Genomic DNA, 16,419 nt, shown 5'->3' with positions numbered 1-16,419 from the left:
ACCTTATGTGTCTTGGGGGTCTTTCAGGAGCAAAACACTGCTATAAATGTATGTCATTTTATTAACGTTCCTGTCATCTGGTGTCAACGACACCTTTTGTTAATGATAATGTTGATTTTGGAGAATATGCTTGCCTTAAATACAAAATAGTTGGTAATGTGTTACTTTACAAGAGCTAATCTTCAAAAATTTCACTCTGTACTCAAATATGATTTTAAAATTAACCCATTGCAAACAAAATATGAATTAATTCTTCTACATGGGTATTGCAGAGAGTAATAAGTTCTCTCTTTTACAAAATATGAAGAGGCAGGGGAAATGTAAAATCGATTTATTTGAGTCCATAAAATCAATCAAAACATGTAAACAAAACAACCTAGCATTTACACATGTGCGCCTTTGATAACTGTACAACAGATTTAACTGTTCAAAAACCGCATCAGACCCTCGCGTACATCCCTGCCCTCCTCCTCTACACCCTGTGCCAGTGGCACCACAGGCTCTGCAGCAACAGCTGTATCCCATTCGTGCTGATAATCCTCTCCATGTCTTTCACAAAGATTGTGCAGAGCACAACAAGTCAACACCATGGATTTTACCAGTTCAATGTCGCTGTCATTCCTCTTCAAAAGGCACCGCCACCTCCCTTTGAGTCTCCCAAAAGCATTTTCTACCACCACCCGAGCCCTGCACACTTTCTTGTTGTAGGTCAGTTGTTCTGCTGTCAGCCGGCCATTGTCAGGGAATGGTTTTAGGAGCCAATTCTGCAAAGGGTAGGCAGAGTCTCCTAGCACATAATAGCCAGCATTCACCCCACTGATGTTCCTGGTGCAAGCTGGGCAAAGGCTTCCACGCTCGACTAACTCCCACAATGTGGACAGTCTCAGAACCCGAGCATCATGCATACTTCCAGCCATTCCTGCATATACATTCCAAAATAGTCCTTTTCCGTCAACTACTCCTTGCAGGATGATGGAATGCCAGCCTTTTCTGTTGAAGTAATCGCAGTGGTACTCCTTTGGGGCTATTATGGGTATGTGTGACCCATCAATGGCACCCACACACTGCGGAAGCCCAAATCGGTTCTCAAAGTAGGCTGCCATCTCTTTAAGCTTCTGCCGGTCAGGAAAACATATCTGTTCAGGGAACTAACAATGTGCAAGTGGCCATGCAGAACTCCTGGACGCACCGACACACTGTTGTTTTGCTGACTCCAAAAAGATGGCCAATACTTCTGTAGTCGCTGTTGGTTGCCAGCTTCCATAGTGCTATGGCAACTCTTTTCTTAAGGGGAACACACACTCTGAAGTTCGTGTCCTGCTTATCCATTGCTGGATGCACCATGGCACAAAGGGACAGAAATGTTTCTTCAGACATCCTGAAGTTGTGCACCTACTGTGTGTGTGTGAATCCTGGAACGATCACATCCCACTAGTCATTTGAGCGGCTGAAAGTCCAAATGGTTGGTCTGCAGCGCCGATTTTGCATCAGATTGATTATCTAGAAAAACACATAAAGCAAACAAAATGTTAATACAATGTAGCAGTGATGGTGGGTGTGTTCAGGTCCTTTAATTATTAGTGCAACTATCATAGGCCAGATGAAACAATGCAAAGTATTTGGGAAATTACAACATTGAAAGTGTTACCTTGGACAAAATAAAATATATACATTTTATACAATATCCAATATACTGCACCAGAGAATAGCACTGTGGTGTCATTGAAGCACAAAGAAAAAATAGCTTGCAGATATAACTATTTTCGCAAAATTTACATATAATCAGTCATTAACCACAACTAGTATTGCACTTGTAATAATATAGATTTCATACAGATTCATGAGAAAGATTTATGATTTTAAGATGTAACCTTCACAGTGCTTATTAATATAATACAGTTAATATAATGTAGTTTACAGTTTAAAGGCCAATAGGCCTGGTTTCGCAGGCAGGGCTTATTGTACTTATTTATTCGTACTGGAGGGTTACTTGATTTATAAGAATATTCCTTAGCTAACGGATTACAGTACATGAAACAAAATACATTGTAATATACAACATAAAAACATTTAGCTTAGCTCAAGCTTACCCTCCTGCGCCGTCGTTTTTGTCTTGCCTTGTCTTGACTTGCGCGGTTGTCTGTCTCGTCCCAGCTCCTTAACATTTCCCGAATTCCCCTGTATTTTTCGGCTGTGTTTTTCCTTGCAGCCTGCAGCCTTTGTTCAAACAAAGCTTGTCTCCTCCTTGTGACAAACAGCCACATGCCGAGAAGCAAGAACAAGATCTGCTGTATGTCCTCCATTGTTGTTTGCGGTTTCAGCTTTCTTCTTCGCGCGTGAATGACATCAAGCGACTTTCCGTCATCCACCACGCCTATCAAGTGACGTTATCACTACTTTCCGGCATACACCACGCCTATCAAGTCGGGTACTGTTGGCAGTGGAAACGCGAGCCCCGATCATGGTTTAGCGACCCGATCCGAACCGTACCGTACTGAACCGTACCGTACCACTCAGTGGAAACGAGCCATTAGTCTAGGAACCGTCCCAGCTGCCTTTAAACATGCTGTGGTTAGGCCCCTTCTTAAAAAACCTAACCTTGACTCTACAGCTCTATCTAATTTTAGACCTGTCTTTCATCTTCCATTTTCCAAATTTTTTCCATTCCAAAAAGTTGTTTTCATACAGTTAAAACCCTTTCTGGAAAACAACTCTGTCCTTGAAAAATTTCAATCCGGGTTTAGGCCCCACCATTTGATTATTTTATAAATTCTTGTTAAATTCTTATTTTGAGCGAATGAGTTGTGATATGTCAATTGAAGGCCAAAAGCTGGAATGTGAACAGAGGAAGGGGTTGTAACGTTATGTGGTCTGTAAAAATACTGGCGATATCACTTCAGGTAAGAACACATTTTTCATTCTTTAACAGTCTAACGTAAACGTTATGTCCATGTCCTTAATGTTTGTACGTTACCCCAGTTTCATTTGAGATAAATAAATATGTTAACAAATATCAATAATGTTTAAAAGGTATTACATTGATTGAAATCTGTTGAATAGAGTGTAAATGTAGCTAGTTTGTGGGTAACGTTAGATTAAATAATGCTATAAGCGGATAATCACCCCTTAATGAAGATCATAACTTCATTTTTTTTTACTGTCTGTACACAAGAGTTTTACAAACTGGTAACGGACATGGGCCTACTGCAGCCTGCAAATAAGTTACCTCTGTGAGTGTTTTTGTACTGCTTTAGAGAAGCGCGCTAGAGATATTATTAGCACTTATTCATGCTGCTGTGTGTTGTTGTTGGTTTGTGTTAATGTTGTCAGCCAGTTTAAAACTCAAACGCATGAGAGGTAATTAGTCTCGGAATGAATAAAGTGATAAAACCGTAACTTATTCGTTAGAAGTACATAACCTCTTCGAACACTGATAACTGCCAATGAATATATTTGTTTACATTTTTTAGGTCAAGCATTGGAATACGATATTTTTTCGGGGGAGAACACCCAAATAGAGACAAATCCACCAACTACAGTAAGTTTTGTTTTTTGTCAATTTTACCCACTCTTTCGAAAACCTACACTGGTATTAATATAAAGTATTAAGTATGATTCTCATCATCAAAGTAAGACATTTACTGATAGAAAGTCTGAGTAACTTCTTGTACTTTTGTCTTTCTTCCTCTGAAGTGGTGCAGTGAAAGGGGATTCATGTCACCTTCATCAGTCCTTTATTTAATTCACTGGAAAACATGAAGGGAAAGACCCTCAGACATGTCATAACAGGATAAAGGCTGCAGGTAACATTATATGGCTTGATTTTGGTGTACCAATTGGCTTTTTTGTGTGCTTCCCTTTCTATGATACACATTTTCCTGATGGGATTGCCATGCTTTTAAGTGTACGTTTACATTTTAATCATGTAATAATTAACAGTCTCAAAGATGACAATACTCTGTTCATGTTGTGTGAATGTGTTATAATGGCAAACGATTTTTATTTAGCTGCTATCACTTCTGGTACGGATTCATTGACCTTTTGTGATATGATTTGATTTTACTCAATTTAATAAAAATGTACACCACCGTTCAAAAGTTTGGGGTCAATATGATTTATCTTTTATTTTTAAGAAATTAATACTTTTTTTCAGAAAGGACGCATTGAATTGATCAAAAGTGACAGTCAAGACATGCAAAATATTTATTTTTTAATTAAATGCTTTTCTCTTGAACTTTCAAAGAATCTTGAAAAAATTAATCAAGATTTGCACAAAAATATTAAGCAGCACAACTGTTTTCAACTGTGATAATAATCATAAATGTTTCTTGAGCATCAACTCATCATATTATACTGATTTCTGAAGGATCATGTGACACTGAAGACTGGAGTAATGATGCTGAAAATTCAGCGTTGATCACAGGAATAAATTACACTTTACTATATATTCACATAGAAAACGGCTGATTTACATTGAAATAATATTTCACAATATTACTGGGTTTGTTTTGTATTTTTAATCAAATAAATGCAGCCTTGGTGAGCAGAAGAGACTTCTTTTAAAAATCTTACCGACCCCAAACATTTGAACAGCAGTGTACTTTTTTTATTAACGATTTTGAACTAAAATAGTGTAATGTTTCTCCACAATGATTATCAGAAATATACGGAGCCCCAAAGGGGTCAAACGAAAATTGTTGAAACAATATAACTCTGCATTGAAAGATATAAGCGAAAGAACAACAGACAACAACCCTCTAAGCTCAACACCACAATTTGTTGATTTCAAAGATGAAATCATGACCTTATGATGATAGTAACCGTAACTGGCACATGGAGTAATATCATAAAACAAATTTAAAAAATCAATTCCACCTTGGGGCTTTGAAGAACTGCTTGTGACTAATGGTTGATATTGTAAATTTACATCTGAATACGTAAGATATGCGTTTTAGAATGGATAGTGTTGTATACTTTTTCAACTCGACTGTCATTGAACAGTAAAGTGAAAATCTTGTACATTATTTTGTATTCAGTTTTAACTGTTTTTGCTTTTATTTATACAGGATCGTACAGAGAGCGGACAAGAAGTGAAGAGGAAACGAGAGGAAGCGATGGCATCGGAACGGACCTCGAGCTGGGACTCTGCTAGAGCAATACACAAGGCTGTCGCATTTTATTGAGAATCTAAGCTTTTTCCACTGTACTGTACATTTTAAATATTAAATGCATTTCATTTAAGTTTTACTGTAATTGAACAAAAACTCTTTAAATATTCCATTCAGATTTGTACTTCTACAGGTTTTTAACATTACGTTGAAAACACTGCAAGTTAAAGTTTGAGATGTAGAAAGTATTTTTAGACTTTTTGTTTTGTTTTGTTTTACAAAATAAAACTGGTTTTACAATCTTGAGCATGTTAACTCTTTATTAAATGTGTTTGTAATTAAGCCATTGCTGCCAGTCATTTGACATTTAACAAATTTTTAGTGTAGGCTGCAGTATGTACAGTTAATCACTAATTCAGTAAGCATTGTCATGACTCGTGTTCCAAATTCAAACTACGTTGAAATTGAATGTACAATTGTATTCTATGGAATTATTTTTGTGCCAATAAAAATGAACGTAACTTTTCAAGAAATCAATGAAAATATAAATTGAAACTGAATAAAATATCTTTGAAACTGAAAAAGAATAACTCGCTGGCAAATTTATTGACTTCGTTTTTAGTACACTGCATGTTTTGCTAACTATTTCTCATATTTCTTTCGCTGATCTGAACTTACAAATGCGCTTCCAGAGTTTTCATTTACGCTTCTGACATTTTCGTTTACGCTTCTGAAGTTTTCGTTTACGCTTCTGAAGTTTTCGTTCGCAATTCTGACACAGACCTACCGTGTGGGCGGGCTTAACAGCGGTTTGCTCTCATTGGCTAGTGAGATTTGGATTGACAGCTCCTTGAACCGGAAGCAGAGACTTCAGCGGCGCGAATTTTGGAATCTGTGTGACCATAGACATCATCGTGTGTGACAGTCTAACAACAGTAGCAGCTAGCACATCATCAATATTAATAAAACCGAGATGAGTAATCAGGAGCGGCACGGAGCATCATCAACATCCTCAACTGCAGGGCATTCGAGGCAGCCCGAGGTAAGTTTAATATCAAATCCATAGACAAATCTAGAAACAAGTTTTTTCTGCTCTCTATCCAAGTTATGTCTTTATGTCTAGTAGATCGATCTTGACGTGTTTATATTCTTATTATTCACATGTCTGCAGTGCAATTTTTGTAGTTTGAGTACTTTGATTGCTACCCCCAACATTTTTATTATACCCCAACATATGTGATGCGTTCAAGGATGTTACATGATGTAATTTAAGCAAAGATCTCAGACTGATCTTTATTCTGCAGCAAGGCTCAAATGTTGGTGCAGCAGATGCTGCATCAGCTATACATAACATCATAGAGGTGCTCAACCAGTCGCTGGGTAAAACCAGCACGAGGCAGAGTCAGAATCAGGGCCAGCGCTCAGGACAGTGTCAGACTGTGGACCAAGAGATGGCCAGGTTTCAGCTTGCAGTCATGACTGAAAACAATGACAGTTACTATTTGCAATGCAATTTTGTTCACATGTAGCCTATGCATTTATCAGATGCTTTTATCCAAAGCACAAAGCAACTTACATAAGCCTACATAGAGTAGCATAAGCAATCTGTCACAGAATGTGTATATATATATATATATATATATATATATATATATATATATATATATATATATATATATATATATATATATTGTTCTAAATATTTTGAGTTACTAACTTTTTATTTAATCATCTCTTGAAGGTCTTTCCCAGGATTTTTTAAGCGGGGGTCCAAAAGGCGTTTACCCAGCTGTAGTAAACCAGCCAAGTTCATCAAAGCTTGGAAACCATTTGTGTTTTCAGCGTTTCTTTTAAATAGAAATTTAGAAATGACCCCTTCATCAGTGGAGGAGCTGCAACTCATGCAGGCTGGACTGGGGAAACGAAATCTGTCAATGACTGATGATTTGACTCATTCAGAGGTTATGCATAAAATATTCATTCATAGCTGATGGATACCATAACTTTATTTGTAATAATAATTTGTTGTAATTGTGGATTTTAGGTTTCCAGCTTGTTTTGTGATACCTACCCCAAAATGAAGTCAGCATCTGGAGGATGGCTTCTCTACAAGGCATCTGGTACTATTTGGACACCACTACAAGTTCAAAGTGTAAGTTACAGAGATTCAGAGAATCACACAATGCAACTAGTTTCATGTATATTTTATTTGTTTATGTACGTTTAAATAGGTTGGCATAGTCAATATTCATGTTTTCAGCAATTAAACATCATAATTCAAAGTGAATACCTGAGAATGAACAGCAAAATAATTAAATATTACAAAAATGCTGATCATGTCCATATAATGAAATACTTTTTTTGTTAAAAACAAAAAAAACACATTACTCCTCTCACACTTTTGCTATTTGGACAAAAACTAAATCTTATTTTGCATTTGACTATCAAAAAGTCTACGAGGGAGTAAATGCGTGTTTTTAACCTCCAGTATCATCAAAATGCCTTTATTATTGACTAATATCAGTGCATTACTAGTATGATTATCAGGTTAATTAATTTGATTAATTTCTTTTACAGTTTATTTTCTGTTTGTGAGGGTATATACATTTTTTTTTTCATAAACCAGTTTGTAAGACTTTTAAAGGATGATATATATTGATGATGATGTATAAAAGATTTACATAATAGAGTATATATATATGTATATGTTGTTACTTTTATTCAGGTGGACAGGGAAGGCGGCGTCTGAATCTTGTTCCCCCGGAGTCGGAAGGATACAGTGGCAGTACCATCAGATGTGCAACTGGAGGGGGGAAAACCATGCTGTATATTGTACCTTTACAGGATGAGTTCGATCTTTCTCCTCTTCCCTCCGATGCACAGGAATTTTCGCTAATGCCAAAAGCAGAATGCAAGAAATGTTTTAAAATGATGCCACTTCAAATTCTTGCCCTGCATGTGAGGGAATGCGATACTCTGGAATATGAGACACTCTCAGATTCGGAACCAGAGGTAAAATCTTGTTGTTGTTTTTTTAAGGTTACCTTTTAAGTAACTTATGTAGGCTGTTAGGGCTGTAACGATACCCTCATGTTACGACTCGATACATATCACAATACGATATTATTGCGATACTCCAAAACGTATGGTAAAAGATTAACAATAAATTAACTGTTGATTAAAATGCTAAATTTGGTATTACATTGTGTGTGAATGAATATCTTGGACTTGGTGCTAGAAACCCAATGAACAGGACAAAAGTGACACCAGAATAAAAGTATTCATGATTCTGCAGCTGAAAATACAGAATTAAATTAAACGAATATGCTTGCACTCTTTCACTGATTAACTATACACAATACATATTGTCACTATCCACGATACATATTGTTGCATTTTTGTATTGCGATATATTGTGACACCCCTATTGCATATGGAAATGTTTTTTTACATATATATTTTTTTGTCTATAACCAGGTACCTGATTCACCTCCAGCCTTCGAGGAAAAGGTAATTTACTTCTGGCATGGGATGACATCCTTCTGACTGCTTTTAGTATTTTACATAATTACTTGCTTTTTAGTCGACAGATGCAAAGTGTCCTGTGTGCATGAAAACGTTTCCTCTGATGGAATTGGAGCTCCATGCAAGTGTTTGTGGTGACTTTGAAAGGTAATGCAATACACATAGCAGTTTAGAAACTGCAGTCTAATTTTATGGTGCGTGATGTATATTTTGACATTTCTTGATAAATTAGACTTTAATGGAAATTAGCTACATATAAATGCACTGAATTAAATATTTTTACTTCACATAAACAGTATTATATTTTCACAGTTGCTTTTTTTCCTAGTTCAGAGTCCCTTCAAACAAGGAGCCCTGATATAATGAAGCCACAAAATGAAGAGATGTCATGGTACTTTCATTTAAAAAAGTAACATTAATATTGTTAAGTAAAAATGTATAACTTATGTATCATGCGGTCTAAACCATTCCGTGCTGAATATTTAAAAGATTTAACAGTTAAATATAAAAACAATTTACAGTGAGGAGGATGTCCTACGATGGCTAGCTGCTCAAGTTGACACCTCCAAGGGATTCAGCATCTGTGTGTCCAGAATGAACCTTGTGGAACGAGGTCTGTTACTTTGGAGGCGACAAAAGATCAGCTCCCCAGTCAACACTTTAAAGATTACTTTCTTAGGAGAGGCTGGAGTTGACACAGGTGCTCTACGAAAAGAATTCCTGACAGGTCAGAATTTTTATATTTTTTTACTTGGTAACATATCTTAAATGCTACACCAAAAAAACATTTGATTTCTTGTTAATTTGTTATGGTTAGATATCTATTTTTTTTATATATATATATATATATATATATATATATATATATATATATATATATATATAGAACTGATTGGTGGCATAGAGACCAGACTCTTCGAAGGAGAGGAGGGCAAAGGCAAAATGCCAAAATATTCATTGAATGATCTTGACAATGGCCTGTTTCGGTAAGTGTTTCTCCTCAAAGAAATAGGTCACCCAAAAATGAATGTTGTCATTTATTCACACTCATGTCATTCCAAACTTAAGTGTGCCTTTTTCTGTGGAAAACAAATAAGAAAATCTCAGCTGTTATTGTCTGTACAAAAATCAATGACATTTAAACTTTTCTGGATCTAAATAGGAAGCATTTGTTTTAGGCTGAACAATCCTTTCAAAAGCAAATGTAATTTAAACATGTAAATTTCAAATACCGGTACACACTAACTGGTAAATTGTAAAATTCTACTATACTGTGTTTCTTGTTTACTTGTCATTGCAACAGAGTTGCTGGGGAGGTCTTTGCTGTTAGCCTTGCACAGGGTGGCCCAGCTCCAAGATTTCTTCAGGACTGGTGTTATGATTTTCATTTGAGTGGAACCCTTGAAAACGCTACCAAGGATAACGTTTACGATGCTGAGTTTTCACCACTGATTAAAATGGTATCAGAAAACAAATTGTCTTAGGTTATTTCTATTGCCATGTATTTTTTTTTTTTTTGAAGTGTAACACCAGATTTTCCTCTACTTAAAGATCGAGGAGGCCTCAGACTTGTCATCTTACAGTGAACAGATTGTCAACTGTGGCTACACGGGGCCTATAAATGAGGACAACAAGGAGAATATAACAAGGTTTTACTCTGCAATATTTTTTAAATGTATTTATTTTATGTATCTTCCTCAGAAAATACAATGGTTAAACATTAACACTGAAATTTTTGTTTTATTTCTTTAAAGAGCGATTGTAATGCATGCTGCTGCTCGGAGAACACTCATGCTTCAGCAGCTACGTGAAGGTTTACAGCTTTACTGTTTAATTGACACTATGGAGAAGAACAGGGAAGTGTGCCGCAGCCTCTTTGTTATGCAAGGTGGTAATGATAAGGTGAAGTGATAGGATTTTCAAAACGTACTTGTTCTATTTTGCATAGCTGGTTTAAAAGATGTTACAGCAGTAATCCTTAAATTATGTTCTCTTTGTATATTGCATGATGCTGTTTATATAATGTTTGTCATTTTTGTTGTGTTTCAGGTGGACTCTCATTACATTGTATCCCATCTTGTTCCACAAATGAGTGAGAGTGGCACTCTAAAACATATCAAAGAGGTTCAAATACTGAATCACTTCCAGGATTTTCTGATGGAGCTCGAAGGTAAGTTTGTATTCATTTCAGGTGTTAATGCAGATGTTTATTATATTTCTACACCGGTAAAACATTATTAGTCAAAATATGGCTGATAACTGATTGATCATATCATTACTCGTCTTCAGTGTCACATGACCCTTTAGAAATCATTCTAATATGCAGATTTGATGCTTAAAAAACAATTCAGATTATTATTGTTGAAAAAGTTAACATTAACATAGCTTAACATTATTGTGGAAGTAGTTATGCTTTTTCATAATTCTTTGAAGAATAGAAAGTTCATTTATTTATGTATTTATTACATAGAAATCTTTTGTAACATTATAAATGTCTTATGTCAATTTAATACATCCTTAATGAATACAATTATTTATTTGTCTTTTTATAATCTTACCAAAACTGTTTCAATGGTATCATTGTTTCCACACAAATGCAGCAAAAACTGATTTCAACATTGATACGTTTTTGAGCATCATATTAGAATGATTTGTGAAGGATCATGTGAAGACTGAAGTAATGATGCTGAACATTACGCTTTGATCACATAAATAAATTACAAATGGTACAATTTACAAATGTTGTGATGTTATCAATGGTTATTTAAAACATTGTATATTTTACTGCCCTAGATGGAGATGGTCAGGATGAGGCAGCACTCTCTGTCCCACAGGTGATGCAGTGGCTGACTGGTCAAGCGCATAGGCACCTGCTTCTGTCAGAGAGAGAGGCCTTTAAAATTACTGTTCAGTTTGACCACACTTGTATGCAACGACTGCCAAGCCACACACTTTGCTATCCAATCATCAGTGCATGCACCCAAACCATTACATTTCCCACTGCACATCTGTCAAATTGTGATGAATTTAAAGAAATAATGAAAACAGCTGTGCAACATGGAGGTTGCTTTTTTAGGGTGTAGATTTAAAAATTAACTGAAATGTCCACATAGAATTTCTCTCAATAGGTTTAATTTCATCTTTAAAATTCAAAGAGACAATGTTCAACGTGTTAATAACTTTACATGCTTCTGAATGGTTAAATGTTTTACAGCATTGTATAAAATTAATTAAATGTTTTAATGGCAATTAACTGATTTTCTTTTTTAATTAAAATTCTGACAGAACTGCATCTGTACTTGTGAGTGTTTTACTTAAACATTTAAATGTTAAATAGAGCACAATCTTTGGATGATAGCAAGTGTCTGGACATAAAGCTCCCTGTCATTCAATGGTGATGTCAAGGGATTAATCAATCCATGCAGAACAGCAAGTTTTTGGTCAGAAAAAGGGCAATGGATCTCTGGCACCACCACACCATCCTCTGAGTCAGTATCAGGAGTTTCCTCTCGAAAAAGTTGCTCCACCACCTGAAAAAAGAAACCATTGTTATTTTACTGTTAACTGCTTTTAATTATAAAAACTTAAGGCTGACCTAAATTATTTAGTTTGATAAACTGGTTAATTATCTTATCCCAAAGAAGCTATATTTAAGTAAATTAATAGTTCACCCAGAATGAAAATCCTGACATTTATTTGCCTAAATGTATTTTAGGCCCTATTTATACCAGGCATTGAAATGAGTCACGATTGCAGGGGTTCTCAACTCTGGTCCTCGAGATCCACTTTCCTGCAGAGTTTAGCTCTAAACTTAATCAAATACACAAGGTTGTGGCTGAACTGCAGGAAAGTAGATCTCGAGGGCCGGAGTTGAGAGCCCTCTTGCTATGTCAAGATAATAGTGCCAAAATGGAAAAGCATTAATTATTCAGCTATCTGAAAAAATAAAAACATTTACATTACAATTTACATTACATTTATATTTGATAGCTCTAAAACTAAATCGGGTCTTCAATTGAATACATTTACATTAGTCAAATGAAGAGTAATGAACTGAAAAACTAAGCAGTCGAGTCGCTTCATTAAATTAAGGTTAAACCACTGGAGTCACATGTATTTCTTAAAGGACATGATTTCCGGGGCTTGAAAGTGGTAGTTATATGTAGAGTGTCAATGGAGGGACAGAAATATCTCAGATTTCATTAAAAAGATAATTTGTGTTCTGAAGATGGATGAAAGTTACGGGTTTGAAACGACATGAACATTTTCAATTGAAATACCTTTTAAGGTTGAGCATATGAAAACAGAATTAGCATTTTTGGATGTGTAATCTTTTTAACTTTGCATAGATGCTTAAAGCATACCTCTATATCTGGCTCATCCACTGGTGTCTGTAACATTCCGATGTACCAAAGCTGTTCTGGTGAAAGATTTCCCTCTGTTCTGATCGGATGGTGGTTCCAGCTCCCTGTGAAGCCCTTCAGGTCCGATTTCAACCGTGGAAGAATTGCATAGTGCACACAAAAGAGGTGCAGCTCATCGGATAGATCAAGCACTCTCTCTTCTTCCATTGTATGCAGGACTTCATAATATTTACAAGAGATGGCTGACCAAACATCACACCACAGACGCTCAATTCTAAAATAAAAAGACACATAAGTATGCACAAATCATAGCTTACAAAAAAGTAAAGAAAATGCAAATAATTATCATATTGCTGCATTACAAAGTTCAGGTTTCGAAGATACGTCATGGTGTGACCTCTAAACTGAATTGAAAGAACACCAATTTTAAAGCTGCACATGCAGCAATTTGAGAAAATTCTTTGCATGTGCTTACATTTTCAGTCTCCCACAACTGAATGTATATAAATGGAAGTCAATATAACAAACGGTGTAGTGTGACCACCCCTTTAATCAGGGGAGATTTGAAAAATAAATTTGCTCATTGTTAGTGAGTTTCAACATTAGACTCGAGTGGTTTCTGCTGAGATTAAATTAGAGATGTTTGTTTGTGGCATCATGTGTAAGGCAAGTGACTGTGCCCCACAAGAAATAAAGAGCATGTGATGCAACTCTTAATGATTTGATTTGTACCTTTGATTGTGCACACTTTTTCCAGAAATGAAACTGCCTCGGCCCGTTCCTCGTACTGAAAACATGCAACGAGCGATGTCCACATTTTCAACTCCCTGGTCACCACGTACTCTGGAAAAGATTTAGACAACATGCATGCATGCATGGTGTTATTGATTTACAAACTTTTTTACAAGTTCCTGTGATTGTATATTTATTGTCAAGCACACAGATGATTTTAGCCCTGATTATCACTTTCAGTTTTGTGGAGACTGCTGACAAAAGCCTGAAATCTGAAGCATATCAGTGCCCGCCCATGTGAGCGACAATCACTGTGCGAATTATCAAAGAGGCGATCTGACAAAAGATTTGAAGAGGTCTCATTCATAGGTTCAAACACTGATAAATCACCATGACTAACATGTCATGTAGTAAAGATAATTTTTACCTCGACGGCCACCCATGTTTGTGGACACCCTCCAAAAAAAATGAGAAAGCAGTCGATGCTTTGTTGTTTGCAGCAGCATCAAGATACAGGATCTAAAATTAAAACGATTTTAATATTTTATAATAGAACATTTACTTTTGATACCAATTTGTAGTGACAAATCTGGCAACTATTATAACCTTTTGAGTTTAAAAACAGACCATATACAAAGTTTGACAAACAGTACCTTCCTTGAGAATCCATCAATCCCACCAAATATCACAATGTTGAAACTAAAGACAAATACAGACACAACTATGCTGTTTATTGTAAGTCATTTGTTTTGTGTACATATGGATGCATCACTGTGTGAAGACAGCAATATTTTTTGTATGTGTGTGTATGCAAGTGAAATTTAGAGTTCAAATACTCACGTGATTAGTTTATGGTTGGTATCCACATGAACTAGGGACAATGGAGCAGGAACAGAATAACTTCTACGAGCTACAAAACCAAGCTGGAGCATTCTGGCCAAAATTCCAGCTCCATCCACCCGTCGCATACTGGCCTTCAACCTGTGCCATTGTATGCGGTGCCCTCTAGCCAAAAGTTCCCCTTTTACTAGCCTGTAACCAGCATGGGGCATTCTTATTTTTATTGATCTCACTACACGATCAAGTTCATTATCCGATATGCTGGAATAGCAGCCTCTGACAGAGAGGGACTGCTCCTTCAGTCTTCTGTTCATTGTTCTTCTTGAAACACCACAGAGCTGTGCAAGAGTTTCTACAGGAAGAGCAGTAGTGAGAAGCTCTTTAAGGTCATCCCTGCTGATTTCCAAACGTGGGCGTCCCACGTTTCCCCAGGTGTAAGTTACAATTTCTGACGGATTTCCTGAAGGGTCTTCCGAATTCAGAGATATATTAACTACGTTGATTAACTCCTGTAGACCCCTAATTAAATTATCTGGGATGTTAACATGATTTGATGCATTAATAGCCAAAGCAAGTTCTTGCTGAGCAACATCCAGGAGGTATTCCAAATCTATAGCTTCATTCCGACAAATCAAGTTAAATTTGGTTAGCATACGCTGTAAGATATCTTCTTGCACTTGTTCCTGCAGGTATAAACAATGCCTGGTTAGCTTACATATCAAGGTAACTAACATTACATAATTCCATGCTGATCTTGCCAAGTTTAGCAGGGTAACGTTAGACATTTAAAATCTAATAAAATCCCTTGCGTATTAAAAAACATCTAAAAAGTTACCCACGTTCGTTTTTTTATGCATTAGAATAACATTAATGGATGTATGCCTACCTGGAGAAGTGACATTTCTCTTTGGCCCTAAACAATAATATCAAAAGAAAATAAGATTCTATTTTTTTATGGACAATCACAAAGATAGAATAATTTACTTAACGGTTAACAACACTGTTATTAAATACAAAAGAAGATGATTTAGATGATTCAAGAAAAAATATTTTAAGAAGTACCAGGGCTGCGTTTCACAAAAGAAACATAACTTACAACCAGCCATCAATGTGCTTTACGATCGTTACCTCGCAATGATTCAGAAACGCAGCCCAGTTCATTAATGAACGATCTAAATAAAGACATAACTTGGATAGAGAGCAGAAAAAACTTGTTTCTAGATTTGTCTATGGATTTGATATTAAACTTACCTCGGGCTGCCTCGAATGCCCTGCAGTTGAGGATGTTGATGATGCTCCGTGCCGCTCCTGATTACTCATCTCGGTTTTATTAATATTGATGATGTGCTAGCTGCTACTGTTGTTAGACTGTCACACACGATTATGTCTATGGTCACACAGATTCCAAAATTCGCGCCGCTGAAGTCTCTCCTTCCGGTTCAAGGAGCTGTCAATCCAAATCTCACTAGCCAATGAGAGCAAACCGCTGTTAAGCCCGCCCACACGGTAGGTCTGTGTCAGAATTGCGAACGAAAACTTCAGAAGCGTAAACGAAAACTTCAGAGGCGTAAACGAAAATGTCAGAAGCGTAAATGAAAACTCTGGAAGCGCATTTGTAAGTTCAGATCAGCGAAAGAAATATGAGAAATAGTTAGCAAAACATGCAGTGTACTAAAAACGAAGTCAATAAATTTGCCAGCGAGTTATTCTTTTTCAGTTTCAAAGTTATTTTATTCAGTTTCAATTTATATTTTCATTGATTTCTTGAAAAGTTACGTTCATTTTTATTGGCACAAAAATAATTCCATAGACCGAGAGCTTTTAAATACGGGACATTGATAATGGCCACG

General features: G+C 36.2%; 1 protein-coding gene and 1 long non-coding RNA gene across 2 annotated transcripts; both read left to right on the top strand.

Moving 5' to 3' along the window:
* The first annotated feature begins 3,357 nt into the window (after nucleotides 1-3,357).
* LOC143740234 (uncharacterized) lies at nucleotides 3,358-5,808 on the top strand. Its single transcript, XR_013204810.1, has 3 exons — nucleotides 3,358-3,538; nucleotides 3,694-3,803; nucleotides 5,067-5,808. It is a non-coding gene; the product is annotated as an uncharacterized LOC143740234 (long non-coding RNA).
* Nucleotides 5,809-6,058: 250 nt separating this feature from the next.
* On the top strand, nucleotides 6,059-11,925 carry LOC143740141 (uncharacterized). Its single transcript, XM_077232204.1, has 14 exons — nucleotides 6,059-6,150; nucleotides 6,413-6,567; nucleotides 6,850-7,069; nucleotides 7,153-7,228; nucleotides 7,834-8,120; nucleotides 8,692-8,780; nucleotides 8,962-9,024; nucleotides 9,155-9,360; nucleotides 9,520-9,619; nucleotides 9,937-10,093; nucleotides 10,185-10,282; nucleotides 10,388-10,535; nucleotides 10,683-10,803; nucleotides 11,427-11,925. The coding sequence occupies exons 1-14, from the start codon at nucleotides 6,082-6,084 to the stop codon at nucleotides 11,714-11,716; spliced, it is 2,079 nt and encodes a 692-aa protein (XP_077088319.1). The 5' UTR covers nucleotides 6,059-6,081; the 3' UTR covers nucleotides 11,717-11,925.
* Nucleotides 11,926-16,419: the final 4,494 nt, after the last annotated feature.

The sequence above is a fragment of the Siphateles boraxobius genome, unplaced genomic scaffold (genome assembly GCF_051911475.1).
Source record: "Siphateles boraxobius isolate OS27281-9 unplaced genomic scaffold, OSU_SipBor_1 17, whole genome shotgun sequence".
In the NCBI taxonomy this organism is placed as follows: domain Eukaryota; kingdom Metazoa; phylum Chordata; class Actinopteri; order Cypriniformes; family Leuciscidae; genus Siphateles; species Siphateles boraxobius.
Note: the sequence above shows the minus strand (reverse complement) of the source record. Positions and strands in the feature narration are given on the sequence as shown.

Excerpts from the sequence above, each read along its gene's own strand:
- LOC143740141 (XM_077232204.1), top strand. The coding sequence starts at position 6,082 with ATGAGTAATCAGGAGCGGCACGGAGCATCATCAACATCCTCAACTGCA. Across the intron at positions 6,151-6,412 it reads GGCATTCGAGGCAGCCCGAG|CAAGGCTCAAATGTTGGTGC; the intron begins GTAAGTTTAATA and ends TTTATTCTGCAG. Across the intron at positions 9,620-9,936 it reads CTTGACAATGGCCTGTTTCG|AGTTGCTGGGGAGGTCTTTG; the intron begins GTAAGTGTTTCT and ends TCATTGCAACAG.